A 20,074-nucleotide genomic window follows, 5' to 3' on the forward strand; every position below is an offset into this window, starting at 1 on the left:
GAACACGCCGACTATGTGAGTGGCTTTCAGACTCAAGTCAAAGATTTGGTCGGTTTGTACGACTCGGTGTGTTGAGCACAGTTCCCCAAAACAAAGTTAAGTTGTTTAAGCTGCTACGAGGAAACCTTCACTGGTTTTCTATCAGTCTCAGTTTAACTCTGACGTCTCTGTATGACTGACACAACCAAATGAAACCATCAGAAAGAAGATCACATGTTTCCATATGATGATTCCTAATGTTTGTCTCCGGGTCAGATGCCCTCAAATCTTACCAAATGACTTCCGTCTGACAGATGGGAGACATACACAATTATATCTATTATCTATATTACACACAATTATATATTATCTATATTATACTGTATGTCCGACAAACAGCTGCTTTTCTAAAACCCCACATCTCTCAGTCTTGTCAGCTGACCAATACAGCAGTGAAACAGGAAACGGAAAAAGAAAAGTCAAGATTTTACTGATTTATGATTACGGTTTGATATTAACAGTGATTTGCATTTAGAGAACAGACTGCAAAAACGATCTGCCTTCGCCTCATTCCATCTCATGGCGAGTCTTAAAATCAGCTCCTTGTAAGAAAAACTAATGAAAAATCTGCACCGATGGTGAGAAACCTTTTCATTTGCTTCCAATGCACAACAAGTTGCCCGAATCAGCTACCATCAATGATCTTAAATCAAGTAATCTGGTTTATTCCAATATAGTGTTGCTTGTTGAAAAACGTATAACTATGGAAACAGGTCAGAATCATCCTGCTCTGGTGTGTTTCAGTGAAAACCAAGAGAAGCCATGGCAGAGTTGAGTTGGGAAGCAGATGTTGTTGCAGCAGGTTGGGTGACCTGAGCAGTGAGACAGGAGTTGAGGACAGTTTGGGAGGAGGTCAGAGAGGGAGACAGCATTTCAGGATGGGGACCAAATCAAACATCTGAGGTGCTCAGAGGTCCTTAACGTACGTCACACATTCCACCCAGAGGACCGTTGAGAGGAAATCGGTCCGACTGAGCAGATCAGATGGCTCCGTTTTAGAAGGCACTGCACTCAATCTATGTCAAGCTGTTCCTACTAAAAGAGGGCTGGTCGTCCCGAGGTGCATGCTGGGATTTGCAGTAGCTGGACACTTGAGAGAGGAGGGGGTTAGTTTGGCGGCAGGTCAGAGGAGAGCAGCATGAGCGCAGGTGAACTAAAGCAAGGTCGAAATGAGTTGAAAAGATCAGATACCTGCTTCCTTTTTAAAGATGGAACCTTAAACGGCTTTGGGGAGAGAATGAGAGGAGAGGCAGACAGACAGACAGACAGACAGACAGACAGACAGACAGACAGAAAAACAGACAGACAGACAGGTGAGGGAATGGACAGGTGGAATGAGAAGATCCAGACTGTACAGTTTGGGCAGTATCACTGAGAACACTGGAAACACAACATCGGTCAGTACTGACTTTTTAAGGCTGTTATTTAAAGGGTTTCACCAGGACTTCATGTTGTGCGTGTGCGATCAGTACTGACAGGGGGATGTGGTGCAACGGCGCAATACCATTATTAAATTATCTCCTTAAATCAAAATCAAAATTAAAAAATCATCCTCTGTGTGCAGTGGATGGGTCTGTGTTGTCCTGCTCAGAGCCAGAGGTGGGGCACCTGATGACAGGAAGTCCAGTCTGAAAACGACACCCGCAGCTCTCCAGGTGCTGCGGGTGTGAAACGAATGAGGGTCAACAGGCAGATCTTAAAAAATTCACAAACTATCACAATTTTAGGGAACTATTTTTCTACATTTGCTCATTCCTATAAAGACTGTCCTCACTAGATAGACATGTATTAAATGCACTTCTATCTTAAAATGCAGCTTTACTAGCAAATTCTATAAATGACATCACTTAAAATGGTTTTGGTGTCGTGGTGTCCAGGGTACAGAAGCTAGCTTCTAAAAACAATTTTTCTTTTGGAATTTTTTGCCCCCTTTTCTCCCCAATTGTACTTGGCCAATTACCCCACTCTTCAGAGCCATCCCGGTCGCTGCTCCACCCCCTCTGCTGATCCGGGGAGGGCTGCAGACTACCACATGCCTCCTCCCATACATGTGGAGTCACCAGCCACTTCTTTTCACCTGACAGTGAGGAGTTTCACCAGGGGGACGCAGCACGTGGGAGGATCACGCTATTCCCCCTCCCCCCCGGCACCACACCACCGACCACTGGACCTATCCACAGAAAGCAAAGCAACGCACTTTGGTTTAGTGCAGAGAGGATGATAGAAGCTATGTTTTACAGCGTGTTCTGATGTGGATTATGGGAACCAGTACTGGTATCGCTCCATTTCCAGTGTCTCTGACCAGACCTACCAGACAGGAAGGAGAAACGAGGAACAGGAAGCCCCACATGTGTAACAAGATCAGAAGAGGAAGAAGGAGTGTCTTAAAGAGAAGCATGGAACCAAACCCTCGGGAATGTCTTTGTGTGCATTTATGTGCGTTTATGTGTGTTTGTGTGTGTTGATGTGTGTAAACGAGGGTAAACAGTGAGTCCCCTTTGTGAGAAGAAGTACCAGCTGATGTGTGCAGATCTCCCACAGCTGCATGTCATGTGACTCAGTAAACCGCTGGATTGTCAGAAGCACATGACTGCCACCAGCCAATCAGAGGGCTTCGCTGCTGAACGTGACCATATCAGTTATTACAGCTGGTTACCTTAACGGAAGCTGTAGTTTCTGGAAGTTTCTGAGAGTTTATGTGAGGCTAACCTCAACACCCACGTGTCTCGGAGGTCTCTGAGTGTCCTTCAGGTTTTAGTATTTTACTTTTTATTCTTGTGTGTTGCCTTACTTATCTACTTGTGTATGCTTATGTGTTAGTGATGTGATAATGTCTCTTCTGCTTTTTACCTGTTACTACGTCACTTTATTTTGTTTTGTTTTATTTTATTTTATTGTACAACACTTTGGACAACTGTGGTTGTTGTTAAATGTGTTTTATAAATGTGACTCTTTTAATAGCCAATAACGTAGTAGTGTTTAAGTGACTTCCACTTTCATGTCAGTGGTGATTTTAAAAATGAAGACCTCTGCTTGAACCTGGGGACGTGTCCTTCTGAAACACAACTCTGGTTTGTCTCGCAGCATGGACATGATGAACAGAATTACAAACTGGAGTGTCTGATGAAGAGCTTCACCGTCCAGCTTCACCCTCGCCTCTCGTCTCAGGTACTTACGGCTCCGCTGCTCGGCTCCCGGTGAACGCCGGTGCTGTACAGCGGGCGCAGGACGGCGTGGGACGGGAAGGAGGACGCCACGAAGGGACGTGGCTGCTGGTAAACATGTTGGGGGAAATATGGCTGGTGGAGGGGAAACAGGTTCATGAGGGGGGGGAAATAAAAACCACAATGGCAAACAGAACAACGATGAAAATGACAAAATGACAAAAGAACAAACCAACTGGAGACGTTCATGTCAAATGGTGTATCACTGCCGCCACACAAAACAGCAGGGACAAACAACACAACTCCTGTAGTCACATGGCACCGCGTTAAACTACAGCCCTTCAACCCAGTGAGCACCTCTGCAGGAAACTACATGTAAGTGACCTATGACGAGTTTAACATGAGTAAAACAGTCTTTTCTATATCTCAGCTTTAATTCCTTGTCATTATAATAAACTGTTTATAATATAATTTATATAATACAATAATTATAATATATAATATACTATATAATATATAATATAATATAATATAATATTGGTTGTGGTGGGATCCTTACTGTTACTCAGCAGGGTTTTCAATATTCCCCTTATATTGAATTTTAACAGATTATTGGTATTTATCCCTGTGACAGAAAGGATGCACAACACGTGTTTGGTGCTGTGCACAGTAAGTACCGGTCACCGTGGTTACCACACATCCATTTTACTCCCACGTTACTGACTACTTTCTGTGTAATGAACAGCGCTAATCTAAAGGGTGGCCAGTCAGACAAACGGACTTTTCTCTGGTCACGTGTCTTCTCAGCGACCTGAACGGTGTCTGAGCTCCACGAGGAGGAGAATAAGAGCTTCTCGTGTTTGGGACCTGGTTTGTGTTTCCCAGCAGCGATACACCTGATCTGGATCCAGCAAGAACACAAATTAAACTAAATCAAATCAGAGGACAAGACACAGGGAGTCACTGAGATGGGGAGAGGAGACTCTGGTGACTGATGAATAAAAAAAAACACACGGTGGGAAAAATGTGGCGACAACAGACGTCGCTGTTTGTTTGCATGGCAGACTGAACCAGTTTACAGCTGGACTCAGTCAGCAGCAGCAGGTCCTGGGTTCCTGTCTACAGTCCTGACTGAAGGTACTGAGGTGCTGCTCTTCCTCCTCACCAAACCAGGTTCACCTCCATCATGTCACCTCCCTCACAGGCGTGTTTTACTGCGTTAACTACAAATGCCACTTCACATTACTGCCAACCATTTTCCAAAGCGTATACCGTAGTGTTTTTACACGTTTAAAGCATTTCACCTACCTTCCAGACAGCCGCCGGTTTCCATTCCGTTCAGGGCTTCTTGTCAGTTACATGATTGCTGCAGGTTCATGTAGTTGAAAACTTGGGATTGATTTTCTACGACAATAACATTACTTCAACCAAACATAAAATTGACTACATATTAAATATATATATATATGTCGATAGATAGATAGATAGATATATTGGTGTTGTTTCTATTGTTTCTACTTCTTCTTATTGCACAGTTTTAGAGTTTACCAAAGAAGCACCCCTCCCCCTCTCCAGCCACACAACACACAACCAACTGCATCCCCTGCCAGCCACTCCCCCCTCCCTACCGAACCCCCATCCGCACTCAGGATCTGTGTTGAGGACGTGCACCAGCTCTTCCAGAGAAAGACGACCAGGAAGGCACCGGGCCCAGATGGCGTGTCACCCTCCTGTCTTAAAGTCTGTGCTGACCAGCTGGCCCCTGATCTTCAGCAGATCACTGGAGCTGTGTGGAGTCCCCTCCTGCTTCAAGAGCTCCACTATCATCCTGGTCCCCAAGAAACCCTGTATCACAGGATTAAAGGACTACAGGCCCATTGCCCTGACATCTGTGGTCATGAAATCCTTTGAGAGACTGGTGTTGGCCCACCTGAAGGACATCACAGGCCCCCTGCTCGACCCCCTGTAGGTTGCCTACCAAGCGAACAGGTCAGTGTATGATGCAGTCAGTATGGGATTGCACTACATCTTCCAACACCTCAACTCCCCAGGGATGTAAGCAAGGGTCGTTTGTGGACTTCAGCTCAGCGTTCAACACCATCATCCCAGATATCCTCCACACCAAACTCATCCGGCTCACTGTACTAGCCCCCATCTGCCAGGGGATTAAAAACTTCCTGACAGACAGGGGGCAGCTGGTGAGGCTGGGGAAAATCACATCCAGCACCTGGACAGTCAGCACTGGTGCCCCCAGAGATGTGTGCTCTCCCCTCTACTCTTCTCCCTCTATACAAATGACTGCACCTCAAGTGACCCGTCTGTTAAACTCCTGAAGTTTGTGGACGACACAACCATCATTGGCCTTATCTGGGATGGTGACGAGTCTGCATATAGACGGGCGGTTGATCAGCTGGCCCTCTGGAGTGTGTTCAGCTCCAGGTTGTTATGGCCGCACCAAACAGTGGAAATGACAGTGGACTTCAGGAAAAGCCCCCCAACACTGTCCCCCCTCACCATACTCAACAGCATGGTGTCTGTGGTGAAAACCTACAGATTTCTGGGTTTCACAATCTCCCAGGACCTAGGGTGGGCATCCAACATAGACACAATCATCAAAAAGGCCCAGCAGAGGGTGTACTTTCTCCGCCAGCTCAGGAAGTTCAAACTGCCTCAGGAACTGTTGATTCAGTTCTACACTGCAATAATCCAGTTGTCCACTGCACATCCATCACTGTCTGGTTTGGATTGGCCACCAAACAGGGACAGACTACAACGGACAATTAAGTCTGCAGAGAAAATCATTGGCGTCAACCTGCCCTCCATTCAGGACTTAGACACCTCCAGAGTCAGGAAACGGTCGGGCAGGCAACATCACTGCAGACCCCCCACACCCTGGTCACAACCTGTTCCATCTCCTCCCCTCTGGTAGGCATGACAGAGCACTGTACCCTAAAACAACCAGATATAAAAACTGTTTCTGGGCATCCGCATGGTGTGGCGGTCTATTCTGTTGCCTACCAACATGGGGATTACCGGTTTGAATCCCCATGTTAACTCCGTCTTGGTCAGATGTCCCTATAGATATAATTGGCCATGTCTGCGAGTGGGAAGCCAGATGTGGGTATGTGTCCTGGTTGCTGCACTAGCATTTCCTCTGGTTGGTCAGTGTGCCTGTTCAGGGGGGAGGGAGAACTGGGTGGGGGGGCAGCGTGATCCTCCCACGTGCTATGTCCCCCTAGTGAAACTCCTCACTGTCAGGTGAAAAGACACGGCTGGCAACTCCACATGTATCGGAGGAGGCATATGATAGTCTGCAGCCCTCCCCGGATCAGCAGAGGGGGTGGAACAGTGACCGAGACGGCTCTGAAGAGTGGGGTAATTGGCCAAGTACAAAATGGGGAGAAGCAGGGTGGGAATCCAAAAAAAAAAAGAAAAAAAAAAGTTTCTTTCTGCAGGCTGTCATTCAAATGAACACTTAACACTGTCAAATAAATCCAACCATTTTGTCTACACTGTACTGTACATTGTACGTATACTGGTACACTTTGTCATGTACATTTACCCAAGGGAAAAATCTACAGGGGTACCTCAAGGGTCAGTGCTCGGTCCCCTTCTCTTCTCAATATACCACCTCACTTGGTGCAATCATCCGCTCCCATGGTTTCTCATACCATTGCTATGCTGACGATACCCAGCTCTTCCTATCATTCCCGTCAGATGATGTCACAGTCTCAGCACGGATATCGTCATGCCTTTGCTGATATCCCTGCATGGATGAAAGAACGCCACCTTCAGCTTAACCTATCCAAGACTGAGCTCCTTGTCATCCCAGCCAGTCCATCCTTAAAACAACAGATCAATATCCAGCTTGGATCAACCCAACTCATGCCCACAAAGTCTGCCAGAAACCTGGGTGTCATGATTGATGACCAACTAACCTTTAAGGTTCACGTGGCCTCAATTGCTTGGTCGTGCCAATTTGCCCTGTACAACATCAGGAAAATCAGACCCTACCTGTCTGAGCATACAGCACAACTCCTGGTACTGGCTCTTGTATTATCATGCCTCGACTACTGCAACTCCTTACTGGCAGGTCTCCCTGCATGCACTTTCAAACCTCTGCAAAAAATCCAGAATGCAGCGGCGCGTCGTCTTCAACCAACCCAAAACAGCACAGGTCACTCCGCCATTCATATCCCTCCACTGGCTCCCAGTTGCTGCCTGCATCAAATTCAAAACCTTAATGGTCGCTTACAAAACAGCAACCAAAACGAATTCTGCCTACCTGAACTCCCTCATTCAGGTCTACACTCAGTCCCGCTCACTACGCTCTGCCAATGAAAGGTGCCTGGCACTTCCACCACAATGGAGCCCTAAGTCACTAGCCAGACTCTTCTCTTCTGTAGTTCCCCGGTGGTGGAACGAGTTACCAAACTCCATTCGATCCGCTGAGTCCCTCTCTATCTTTAAGAAGAAGCTAAAGACCCAGCTCTTTCTCCAACACCTCCACACCTGATGATATTAATATAAAAAATGTTTTTAAATCGCTTCTATGCACCCTATGCATTGCCTTTGTGCACTGCCTGTTGACACCTACGTATATCCTATCGGACTTGAACCTAGTTTTTTGGCACTTACTTGCATGGTCGTCTCCTGACTAGATCCTTGCTTGTGTTGTATTACCTCTCAGATGTACGTCGCTTTGGATAAAAGCATCTGCTAAATGAAATTGTAAATTGTAAAAAAACATTAAAAAAAATCTAAAATACTAGGGTATGCTTTGGAAAATGGTTGGGAGTAATATTAAGTATACACCATTTGTAGTAAATGGGATATTAAAAAAAAGCATCATGCTCCTTTAAGGCAGTCATATGAAGGGTACCTTTTTTGAAAAGTCTTAATTTGAAACGGCTTCCCAAGAGTTTTATCAATATCCTTCAGCAAACAGGAAGTCCTTGTCCGATCAGAAACAACAGAATAAAGCCGTAAGTTGTTTTCTGTCAAAAGAACCGGGTTGTTTTACTGCTTGCTACTTTGCTACTTGCCCTGTAAATTATCTGAGAATCTTTCCATCAATAGCATATGAACCTCCGACTGAACCCGGACCAGAACTCCTGTCTGGTTTCTCTATCCGTCTTACCTCACTCTGTCTCTGTACAACTGCTCTGAAAGTAGCTGTCAACGTCCCACAGCCATCACAGACTCCATCCCTCCCAACAGCCCACCTGTCAATCAACTAACCGACCCCGAATCCTCCGCTCCTACCTGCTCGGGATAGGAGCTTTGGCTGAAACATGTCTTATAGAGGGATTTTTTTTTTTTGGCTTTGTGTAGACGGGACAATGAAGACAGACAGGATGTACAGAGTGGAGTGAGATAGGAAGACATACAGGAAACGTCCTACCCCGACTCAAGATGCCACGATGACAGACAGACAGACAGACGGACAGGACTACAGACAGAGACAGACAATCAGCAGGAGAGACAGTGACATACAGACAAAAGGAAGCGACAGACAAACACTCAGACAGACAGACAAATAGAGAAATCGATAGACAGACAGACAGGCAGAGAGAAGGTGTGTGTGTGTGTGTGTGTGTGAGATGTGAGCTCACCCGGTTGTAGAAGGGGTGTTGTGACCCCACTAGGCCGCTGTAGTAGCTGCTGTGGGGCTGGGGGGAGACGAGGGCTCCTGGTGGGTTGAAGGGCCCATTGAAGGAGGCAGATGGGGAGCAGGCAGAGGACTGGCTGTAGACGGAGGTGGGGCGGGGTTGCGCCTCCTGCAGGGGCAGCGTGGGATACGTCACCGTACCCATGTTCATCTGTTCCCTGGCTGCACGCACGTCTGAGGCAGGAGGACGAACAGGAAGTTAAGAGAGGTTGATTTTGGCCATGACCTCTTCTAACAGGTCACCAACGGACTGTTAAGTTGTCTTCAGACTGTCAGACAGTGAGTTAGTCTACAATACTAGCAATTTACTACAGTAATAGTAAAAGTCATAGTAGCAACAGTAGTACTAGTAATAGTTGTATTAGTTGTACTTGTAGAATACCAAAGTAGTAATGGCAGTAGTAATACTGATAGTGGGCAATAGTTTCAGTAGTAGTGCACATAATTTTAATAACCCTAATAGTAACAGCAGTACTGATAAGTAATTTTAGTAGCATTAACAGCAAAGAAGTAATAGTAGTAGTAATAACAGTGAAAGTAATAATATTAGTAATATCAGTAGTAGTAACAGTGAAAGTAGTAGTGGTAGTAGTTGTAAGAGTGAAAGTAACAGTAATAGTAATAGTAGAAGTAGTAACAGTAAAAGTAACATAATAATAGTAATAACAGTAACAGTAATAATTAGTAATATCAGTAGTAGTAACAGTGAAAGTAGGAGTGGTAGTAGTAGTAACAATGAAAGTAATAGTAATAATAATAATAGTAATATCAGTTGTAGTAACAGTGAAAGTAGTAGTGGTAGTAGTAGTAAGAGTGAAAGTAACAGTAATAATAATAGTAATATCAGTAGTAGTAACAGTGAAAGTAGTAGTGGTAGTAGTTGTAAGAGTGAAAGTAACAGTAATAGTAATAGTAGAAGTAGTAACAGTAAAAGTAACATAATAATAGTAATAACAGTAACAGTAATAATTAGTAATATCAGTAGTAGTAACAGTGAAAGTAGGAGTGGTAGTAGTAGTAACAATGAAAGTAATAGTAATAATAATAATAGTAATATCAGTTGTAGTAACAGTGAAAGTAGTAGTGGTAGTAGTAGTAAGAGTGAAAGTAACAGTAATAATAATAGTAATATCAGTAGTAGTAACAGTGAAAGTAGTAGTGGTAGTAGTTGTAAGAGTGAAAGTAACAGTAATAGTAGTAGTAGTAACAGTAAAAGTAACATAATAATAGTAATAACAGTAACAGTAATAATTAGTAATATCAGTAGTAGTAACAGTGAAAGTAGGAGTGGTAGTAGTAGTAACAATGAAAGTAATAGTAATAATAATAATAGTAATATCAGTAGTAGTAACAGTGAAAGTAGTAGTGGTAGTAGTAGTAAGAGTGAAAGTAACAGTAATAATAATAGTAATATCAGTAGTAGTAACAGTGACAGTAGTAGTGGTAGTAGTAGTAAGAGTGAAAGTAACAGTAATAATAATATTAGTAGTAGTAACAGTAAAAGTAACACAATAATAGTAATAACAGTAACAGTAACAATAATAGTAATATCAGTAGTAGTAACAGTGAAAGTAGGAGTGGTAGTAGTAGTAACAATGAAAGTAATAGTAATAATAATAATAGTAATATCAGTTGTAGTAAGAGTGAAAGTAGTAGTGGTAGTAGTAGTAGTAAGAGTGAAAGTAACAGTAATAATAATACTAATCTCAGTAGTAGTAACAGTGAAAGTAGTAGTGGTAGTAGTAGTAAGAGTGAAAGTAACAGTAATAATAATAGTAATAGTAATATCAGTAGTAGTAAGACTCGCAGTGGTGTGACTGGTTACAGAATCACCTGCGATGATCTCTCTGAGTTTGGGGTCCAGGTTGACGGTGCAGGGCAGGAAGGTTCGGATGTCACGCGCTGCCAGGACGGGCGTCCGCGAGGACAAGAAGACCTCGAAGCTTCGCACATCTCCGTCGATCTCCAGGAGGGGCTCCACGTCTTTGGTGGTTGGGATGTTTTTAGAGATCCTGGAACGACAGCCGTGGGGCGACACACATGTCACTTCTGCCTGAACACTGACCAGCCATCTCCCAGTGCGAGGAGGCTTTCATCCAGCCAACTTACAGCATCATGAACTGAAATAAGCTCATTTAGGTCTGCTCAGATTAATTCATCCACCCATTCTCTATACCTCCATCCATCCATCCAGCCAGCCAGCCTGCCTGCCATCCTCTATACCTCCATACATCTATGTTTCCATCCATTCTCTATACTTTCCTCCATCCATATATCCATCCATCATTGTCTATACCTCCATCCATCCAGCCAGCCATCCTCTATACCGCCATACATCAATGTTTCCATCCATTCTCTATACTTTCATCCTCCATATAGCAATCCATCACTGTCTATACCTCCATCCATCTATCCCCTACACCTCTATCCATCAATCTTGTATACTTCCATTCATCCATCCATCCATCCATCCATCCATCCATCCATTCTTCCGTCCGCCCATCACCTATATCTCCATCCATCATCTAGTCATCCATTCTCTATACTTTCATCCATCCATATATCCATCCATCATTGTCTATACCTCCATCCATCCATCCCCTATACATCTATCCACTAATCTTGTATACTTCCATCCATCCATCCATCCACCCATCCACATCATCACTTATATCCCCATTCATCATCTATTCTCTATACTTTCATACATCCATCCATTCTCTATACCTCCATCCATCCTTCATCCATTCATCACCTATATCGCCATCCAACCACCCATCTTCTTTACCTCCCATCTATCTGCACATCCATCCATCTGTCAATCTTACGTATAGGGACGGGTACCGAAACTCGGTATTAAACGGGCACCAAAGACCGCAGCACTGATCAGCTGTGACGCTAACGGTTCTGCTGTCAGCATCGGATTAGGAAAATAAATCTCCTGTTTATTTAGGCTACATAAACCTCATCTTGCACCTTTTATGCCACCAACTCTAGACATTTGATGCATTTTTGCTGTTCCCAATCCAGGACACACACACGCACGCACGCACACGCACGCACACACACACACACAAACACACACACACAACTTTGGGCAGATTCAGTACGTGTGTATTTGAAGTGTTGGAGGAAAGCCACATGAACGCAGGTAAACTCCACACAGAACAGCCAGTCACATCCATGACTTTCTTTTTTCTTTCTTTTTTTTCCCCCTCCCTTTTTCTCCCCAGTTGTATTTGGCCAATCACCCCACTCTTCCGAGCCGTCCCGGTCTCTGCTCCACCCCCTCTGCTGATCCGGGGAGGGCTGCAGACTACCATATGCCTCCTCCCATACATGTGGAGTCACCAGCCGCTTCTTTTCACCTGACAGTGAAGAGTTTCACCAGGGGTACGTAGCGCATGGGAGGATCACGCTATTTCCCCCTGTTTCCCCTCCCTGCCGGAACAGGCGCCCCGACCGACCAGAGGAGGCGCTAGTGCAGCAACCAGGACACATACCCATATCCAGCTTTCCACCCGCAGAAATGGCCAATTGTGGCTGTAGGGACGCCCGACCAACCAAGCCGGAGGTAACATGGGGACTCGAACCGCCGATCCCCGTGTTGGTAGGCAACGGAATAGACCGCTACGCTACCCGGACGCCCACATCCACGACCTTCTGACTGGGACATGACACTCGTACTGCTCTCACCGGCCGACACAAGGAACATTTATGAATCGCTCCATCCTGGGATTCAGAGTCAGTTTGACCTCTGACCTTTCGTAGATGTTCTTGAGGCCAGCCTGGTCGGGGACGCCGTCGGTCTCCTCCAGGTAGAGGATGAGCCAGGACGTTCTGTACGGCCACTGCTCCGTCAGGTTGATCCACGATGCCAGCCGATCCCAGTTAAAGCTGATCTGATTGGCTCTCAGCAAACGTCCTGGCGGAGAAACAGGAAGTTAGTGTTGTATTCCAAGCATGGATGTATTATAGTAGAACTGGATATGGCGGCGCCGCTCAGCCTTGCAGCCAATGTTTTTCCAGTGGTCACTCGCGGTATTGCAGCGACAAATCCCCTGCGGCCCAAAAAAGCATTTTCCCCATGGACCACCATTGTAAAAGAGACGCCTGTAAAACTGTTGACAGGACACCTGCAGCTATAATCATGGTCAATCATTACTCTTTGTATTGTATATGATTTAAACCATGGGGTTTTAATCTCATATAAAAATAAAAACTTTCCAAAGCCCAGAAATGTTTTTCTGCATGACGTCACGGGTGTGTATGAACCCTCCACGCGCGGTCATGTTGTGTCTCGGGAACGAGGCTCTTTGCTAGGTTAAACAAACGCTGTTCGGATGAACACAAATCAAAAGTAAAGGAGAATAAATGACACGAAGCTGAGCCTTCTCTGTCACACGTCACTGTACAAATACATCCGTGGTTTCAAGTCCCAACTAAGTCCCGTAGTAGACTTATTAGGCATCCATGAAGCCCGCTAGCATAGCATTCCTGAACGCGGCTCGCTCGTCCTCATAGCCGAGATGCATGATGGGAGTAACACTACTGCGCATGTTCACTGGGCCGCATGTACCCGGAAGTAACCCGGAAGCCAGACACTTTTTCCGGCGTATGTGCCAAGCGAGCAATTCTCATAGGAATGAACAGGCGCCATTTTTGATCCGGTGTCCAGTTCTGCTACAATACATCCGTGACTCCAACCACTGCAGGCTGGCTCCACAGGCTGAGGCTACCCGCTGAGACAGCTAGTAAACCAGAAAACACTTCACTACAGGTCAACAACGTCTGCTCAGAGTAACACACACACACACACACACACAGGGAGCTGCTAATCATTCATATTTTAATGCTACAGAAAGAAAAGAAGGTGAAAGACAACAGATGATGGATGAATGGAAAGAGGACAAAGGAGAGCAGAAAAAAATATCCATGAAATAATAAACATAGTGCTGAAGGTAGAACAGCAGAATGGAAGAATAAAAAAGTAAATAAAAAAAATTTTTTTTTAACTTTATCCTTCAGCTTCTGTGAACACTAAAGTAAACATAATACAAGTAAACCACAAGAAAACCCACTTAAAACTAGATGGACATGTACTAAACTACAACAAACCAAAACTAAACTACATTTAAAACCAAACCAAAACCTAACCAACCAAATATCAAATAATCAATAATCAATAATCCACTGAAATCGGGGGGGGGGGTCACTTTTAACAAATAAAACAAACACAAAATGGAAATCCTTCATCTGTATAAACCCTGTTCCACATTTCCTGTATAAATGGGTGTGTGTGTGCGTGCGCATGCGAGCATGTTTGTGTATGTGTGTGTGTGTGTGTGTGTGTGTGTGTGTGCATGAGTGTGTGTATGTGTGGTGTGTGTGTGTGTGTGTGTGTGAGTGTGTGTGTGTGTGCGTGGCATGAGTGTGTGTGTGTGTGTGTGTGAGACCTGTGACAGAGACGATGTTGAGCAGTCTTCTCATGGTCTGGGGGCTGATGTCGCTGAACCAGTCTTCAGTCACCAGCAGCTTGGAAAGGTCAAAGGACATCTGCCGTGTCACCGTCCGCTGCACCTGCCGACGCCGGTACGTGTCCTGCACACCAGACAACAGCCCATTGCTACTGGGAAAGTACTGGTTTGAACAGCAGGAAGTGTGGCGGGCCGCTGAGGACACGTCAGCGTGACGTCTTGTTGTACAGGTGTTTTGACCATAAGAAGCTGAAGCTTCTGTCAGCAGAGCTGAGAACAGTCACCACAAGACGTACCCGTACCCGAGTCCCAAACATGTTCCAATCTAACATCCTTCAGACTGGTGTAAAGGCTTATTTTTGACATTTTGTGAGAAAATAATCTGCAAACAATTATTACAATCCAACCACAGAGAATTCTTCATGCAGGTGAAAACAGGAAACCAGAGAAATCATGGTAGACGGTTTCCATCGGGACTGAACAATAAGATTCACGGGGTATAAAACATATAATCCCAATAAGATGATTAGATTTGACATTAGTAGAGTTCATATTCTGTGTCAACGTGATTCTGTGGGGGGAAAAGTGTCATGATGTGAGAAATAAAAACAATTAAATTACTGCACCTCATTCCTACAATTCAGGACCACATGGCCTCAAACATCCAGTTCTCATGTGAGACTTTTGTTTGCCGACTTCTCTTCGGCTTTTAACAAGATGCAACCTCACATTCTGATTGAGCGGCTTGCTTCTTATTTTAATTTCCCTGATCAGCTTTTAGTGTTGCTTTTAAACCTTTTAACAGACAGAACCCAGCAGGTTTTACTTAATGGAGTTATGTCCAATGTCCTGGTCTCAAACAGGGGCTCACCGCAGGGTTGTGTTCTTTCCCCCCTGCTTTTTATGTTGTATACAGACCGCTGTGGGTCTTCCAAAGAGGGCAGCGACCTGGTGAAATTCTGACGATGCTGCACTTTTGTCTCTTCTTAAGGGCTCAGAGTCAGATCATGGTTGTGCCCTACCTGCCTTTGTTGGTTGGTGCGATGATAACTTCCTGGACATCAACATGTCAAAAACTGAGGAACTTATCGTTGATTTTAGGAAGAACAGTGATATATGCAAAGCTAGCACTATAGAAGGCGAGGATGTTCTAATTGTTGACACTTATAAGTACTTGGGAACTGTGTTCGACTCCCAACTCAAGTTCAGTATGAACACGGATTTAATTGTCAAGCGTGGACAACAAAGAATTCACTTACTGCAGAAGCTGAACTCCGTTAATGTCTGTAACACCATCTTGTGTATTTTTTACCAATCATTTATTCATTCATTCATCATCAGCCACTTCTCTCGGGTCGCGGTGGCAGCAAGCTAAGTAGGGCACTCCAGATGTCCCTCTCCCCAGCAAAGCCCTCCAGCTCCTCCTGGGGGATCCCAAGGCGTTCCCAGGCCAGATTGGACATGTAGTCCCTCCAGCGAGTTCTGGGTCTACCCCGGGGTGGCCGTGCCTGGTAAACCTCCAAAGGAAAGCGCCCAGGAGGCATCCTAATCAGATGCCCGAACCACCTCAACTGGCTCCTTTCAATGCGAAGGAGCAGCGGCTCTACTCCGAGCTCCCTCCGGATGTCCAAGCTCAGTCATTTTGTTAAAGTCTTTTAACTTGTTCCTCTATTTGTTGGTTTAGCGGGTTGTCTGTGAAGGGCAGGAAAACCTAAACAGTATGGATCAGGCCTGCTCCAGGATCATCGGAGTCCAGCAGAGAGACTTGTGCTCCCTCTGGGAGAAACGTGTGGCCCAGAAAGCAAAAGGAATTATTAGCCAATCTGACCACGTCCTGTCCAGTGAATTCACTGTGATGCCCTCAGACCGGCGCTATAGAGCGCCCCCTAGGAAAACGAATCGCTATTCTAGGTCCTTCATTCCTTCTGCTATCAGCCTGTTAAATGCTGACAGTAGTCATTTTAAATAAACGCTTTATATTGTTTAAACCACAACAGTTGGTTTATACCTGGTCTGTTTCTCGCATGGCTTGTGGGTCTGTATGTTCACTGACTGTAGCGGGGGACTGTAATGTGCAATGCACCTTGGGATGCGTCATTTATTTAGTTATTTATTCATTCATTCATTCATTCTTTTAACTTATGTGAAGTTTTTACCCTTCGCCTGGTCCTCGTGTGAGTGTGCATCTCTTGCCCATGTACTGATCTGTCTGTTGTCTCTGACATACTGATGATTGCCACTTGTCTGTGGGTTTGTGTACGGTCTGGGTAGACTGTGGAACTGAATTGCCCTTCTGGGATAAATAAATTTGTCTGAATCTGAATATGAACATTCACAAACAAACTGGAAAAAGCTCCGTAATGTGGTCGGGGAGTTGTTGTAAAGAACTCCTCATTTTAATTGTGAAATACTGATTGGTGAAAAACACAATTCATCTCCACTGGATTACACTCATCCATCCATCCATCCATCCATTATCCACACCGCTTATCCTGCACTGGTCCAGTTAAAGTTGAAACAGCAGCTGGACACACGGAGTGATGTGAGTCACAGCATGTGAAGTATTTTGGATGAATCTGCTGATGTGAGCTCTTCAGCTGGACACTGATTGATTTAAATGGAGCAGAACACACACACACACACACACACACACACACACACACACACACACACACACACACACACACACACACACACACACACACACACACACACACACACACACACACACACACACGTGAGCGGTAGGCGCCTTACCCTGCGGTTGAGAGTTGTCTTGCTGCCAAACTTGGTTAACTCTCCCAGACTGTGCTGAGATAACTTCCTGTCCAGCTCCTCATGCCAGCCTGGCCACACACACAGACAGTCAGACAGAGAGACAGACAGTCACAGAGACAGTCAGTCAGTCAGACACAGTCACAGAGACAGACAAACAGTCAGATAGAAAGATAAACGGTCAGACAGACAGACAGTCACAGAGACAGACAGACAGTCAGAACATTTTTTAGCTGTCTTGTCCAGCATGTGACCAAACTAAAACCTGTTTTCTGGAAAGTAGCTGAAGACAAATCTACACTTCAGTTTCATTTATATGAGCTGAGTCTTCACTTCAAGTGTATCTGTTTCATTAATTTACAATTTGATTTCTAATTCATCTTCATATGAACTCAGACTTCCCTGTTGGGGTCTGGTACCTGAGTCACAGGTCCTCATTTAGATACATGTACATGTCCACACCAACCATTAAGTGTGTTGGCCCCTTTGTGTGTGTGTGTGTGTGTGTGTGTGTGTGGTGTCATGTTGTGTTGTATTATGCTGTGTCATGTGTAGTGTTGTACTGTATGTTGTGTTGGGTTCCTACCCTCAGTGGTGCTGGCGTCACCATTGGCAGGCGCGGGGACACACATCTTGCGGGCGCTGGACAGACCGCGGCTATTCAGGAAGACGGGCAGGTGGACAATGTTCCTCATGTAGTCGTGTCCGTTGATGTTGGAGTCTCTCAGGACGCTGTTGAGGTTCTGGTTGATGGCCTTGATGATGATGTGAGGGTCACTGGCAAAGATGGAGATGAAGGGTCCTTTGGAGAAGAGAACCCTCACCTGGACGAGGACAGACACACACACGGGGGGGGGGGGGTTAGCAAAATGTTTTGTGACTGTCAACCTTTCTTTTTACCATACAACTTCTCCATCTCTCTATCATCCATCCATCCACCCACTGTGTCCAGCATCTGTAGAACTTTGTCCTGTTCGCAGGAGTCCAGGCCGTCTATGATGACAGCCAGGCGGGTTTGGTGTTCAGTGAAACCATCAATGGTCTTCGCCATCTTCGCCATCAGCTCCACCTCGCTCTTCAGCACCTGAGGAGAGAGAGACAGACAAACAGAGAGACCGAGAGAGAAACAGAGAGAGGATGACCAGCCTTTAAAACGACTCTGATTTAAGGTGGACAGGAAGTGTTAAAATGCCAGACTGCATTATAATGTCCACCTTGCATTCTGTCCATTCCTGCGTCCTGTGGGCCCAGGGACCACGGCCCTGCCAGAGCTGCGCCCAAGGAGGTAACGCCGAGGGCGGTCTGAGAGGACGTGGAAGCAGGGAAGGCTAAGCTAACTGCTAGCCCATACAGAGGGCAGGCTAAGCTAACGGCTAGCCCATGCAGACCTGCAGTTCTGTCAGTCATCCTGGCTGGCGTTTTGGACTGTGTGTTGGAGGGGGTTTTTTTCTTTTCTTTTTTTTGCTTTGTTCTCGCTGTTTTTGTATGTTTTTGGTGGTGTTGTTTTTGGGAAATTCGGGATGTGTGTCTTTGTCTTTTGTGTCGCGCTGCTGTGGGCTGGGGGGAAACGGGATTTCGTTTGTGTAAGTACATGAAAAAAATGACAACAAATTTTCCCGATTCCTGACCTTAACAAAAATCTCCTCAAAATTAGTCCGATGATCTTTTTCTTAAAACGAGTGAAAAATAAAATGCCGGTGGAGTCATGATCCAAGAACATCCAAGACTTCTCCTGTCCCCATAAAAAGGAAGCAACCAGAATCAGAATCCTGGAAAAGAACGTTTTCTCAAGCTATCTTAACTCAAACTTACCTACCTAGAAGGCAAAACAATAAGAAATTTAACAGGTCCGAAACCAAAACTAAACTAAATGAATCTCATCTAAAGCCTTTCAGAGAATCTGCAGGCAGGAAGTGAGCTGCTAAAATGTTTGATGATGGATGGAGAGACTGAGGGGCGCTCCTTCACCTTCATGAATCCTTCGCTCTTCAGCTTGTGCATCTTGTTGGCGGCGCTGTGCAGCCGCTTCCTCTGCGAGTGCAGCACCGAGTCGCTGACCTGCCACCAGGTGCGGCAGTTGAGCAGCAGGGCGAGGCCGACCACGCTGGCCATGGCGATGAGCACGCCGTTCACCGTCTCATTCTCCCCGTCCACCTTAAAGATGGCCAGCAGGGCCATGCCCGTCAGCAGGCATGCCACGATGAAGAGGAAGATGATGAAGGATGGGATGCAGCAGGTCTTCTTCCACTTCCTCTTTCCTGCAGAGAAGAGAGCGCTACACTAAACCTGACGTTGAGCACATGAACCCGAGTCTTCACGTGTTTCATTCCGTCTACGTAGGTCACATGTTCTGCATCCAAATCAGCTCATTAAAGGATAAATACGTTTTTATTTTTAAAACCTGGGTCTTGTTTTCATAGCTTCTCCATCCCTCATATCCGTTATGATGTCATTTATTCACCAGCTTCACTCAGCAGATGCTGGACATGGACCACTGCTGGACTCAGCTTTACAGCGGTGTCTTATGGGACAAGTGTCTTATGGGACAACTGAACAGGGGTCTTTTTTTGGGGGGGGGGTTCCCCCCTTTTTTCCCCCCAATTGTATCCGGCCAATTACCCCACTCTTCCGAGCCGTCCCGGTCGCTGCTCCACCCCCTCTGCCGATCCGGGGAGGGCTGCAGACTACCACATGCCTCCTCCCATACATGTGGAGTCACCAGCCGCTTCTCTTCACCTGACAGTGAGGAGTTTCACCAGGGGGACGTAGCGCGTGGGAGGACCATGCTATTCCCCCTAGTTCCCCCTTCCCCACGAACAGGTGCCCCAACCGACCAGAGGAGGCGCTAGTACGGCGACCAGGACACATACACACATCCAGCTTCCCACCCGAGACACGGCCAGGACGCCCGACCAAGCCGGGGGTAACACGATGAACAGGAGAGTTAA

The 20,074-nt window shown here is 45.7% G+C and overlaps 1 protein-coding gene across 1 annotated transcript in view; it reads right to left on the minus strand.

Moving 5' to 3' along the window:
* kidins220b (kinase D-interacting substrate 220b) overlaps window positions 1-20,074 on the minus strand; it is a 52,667-nt gene that overhangs the window by 6,907 nt on the left and 25,686 nt on the right. The window contains exons 17-26 of the mRNA XM_056295181.1: window positions 19,095-19,384; window positions 18,070-18,210; window positions 17,713-17,950; window positions 17,109-17,197; window positions 14,331-14,475; window positions 12,637-12,799; window positions 10,708-10,886; window positions 8,819-9,048; window positions 3,216-3,338; window positions 1,231-1,263 (exon numbers count right to left, since the gene is read on the minus strand). Of these exons, the coding sequence (XP_056151156.1) occupies window positions 1,231-1,263; window positions 3,216-3,338; window positions 8,819-9,048; window positions 10,708-10,886; window positions 12,637-12,799; window positions 14,331-14,475; window positions 17,109-17,197; window positions 17,713-17,950; window positions 18,070-18,210; window positions 19,095-19,384 (1,631 nt within the window). The remainder of the gene's footprint in view (window positions 1-1,230; window positions 1,264-3,215; window positions 3,339-8,818; window positions 9,049-10,707; window positions 10,887-12,636; window positions 12,800-14,330; window positions 14,476-17,108; window positions 17,198-17,712; window positions 17,951-18,069; window positions 18,211-19,094; window positions 19,385-20,074) is intronic.

The sequence above is a fragment of the Lampris incognitus genome, chromosome 15 (assembly GCF_029633865.1).
Source record: "Lampris incognitus isolate fLamInc1 chromosome 15, fLamInc1.hap2, whole genome shotgun sequence".
NCBI classification, from domain to species: Eukaryota; Metazoa; Chordata; class Actinopteri; order Lampriformes; family Lampridae; genus Lampris; species Lampris incognitus.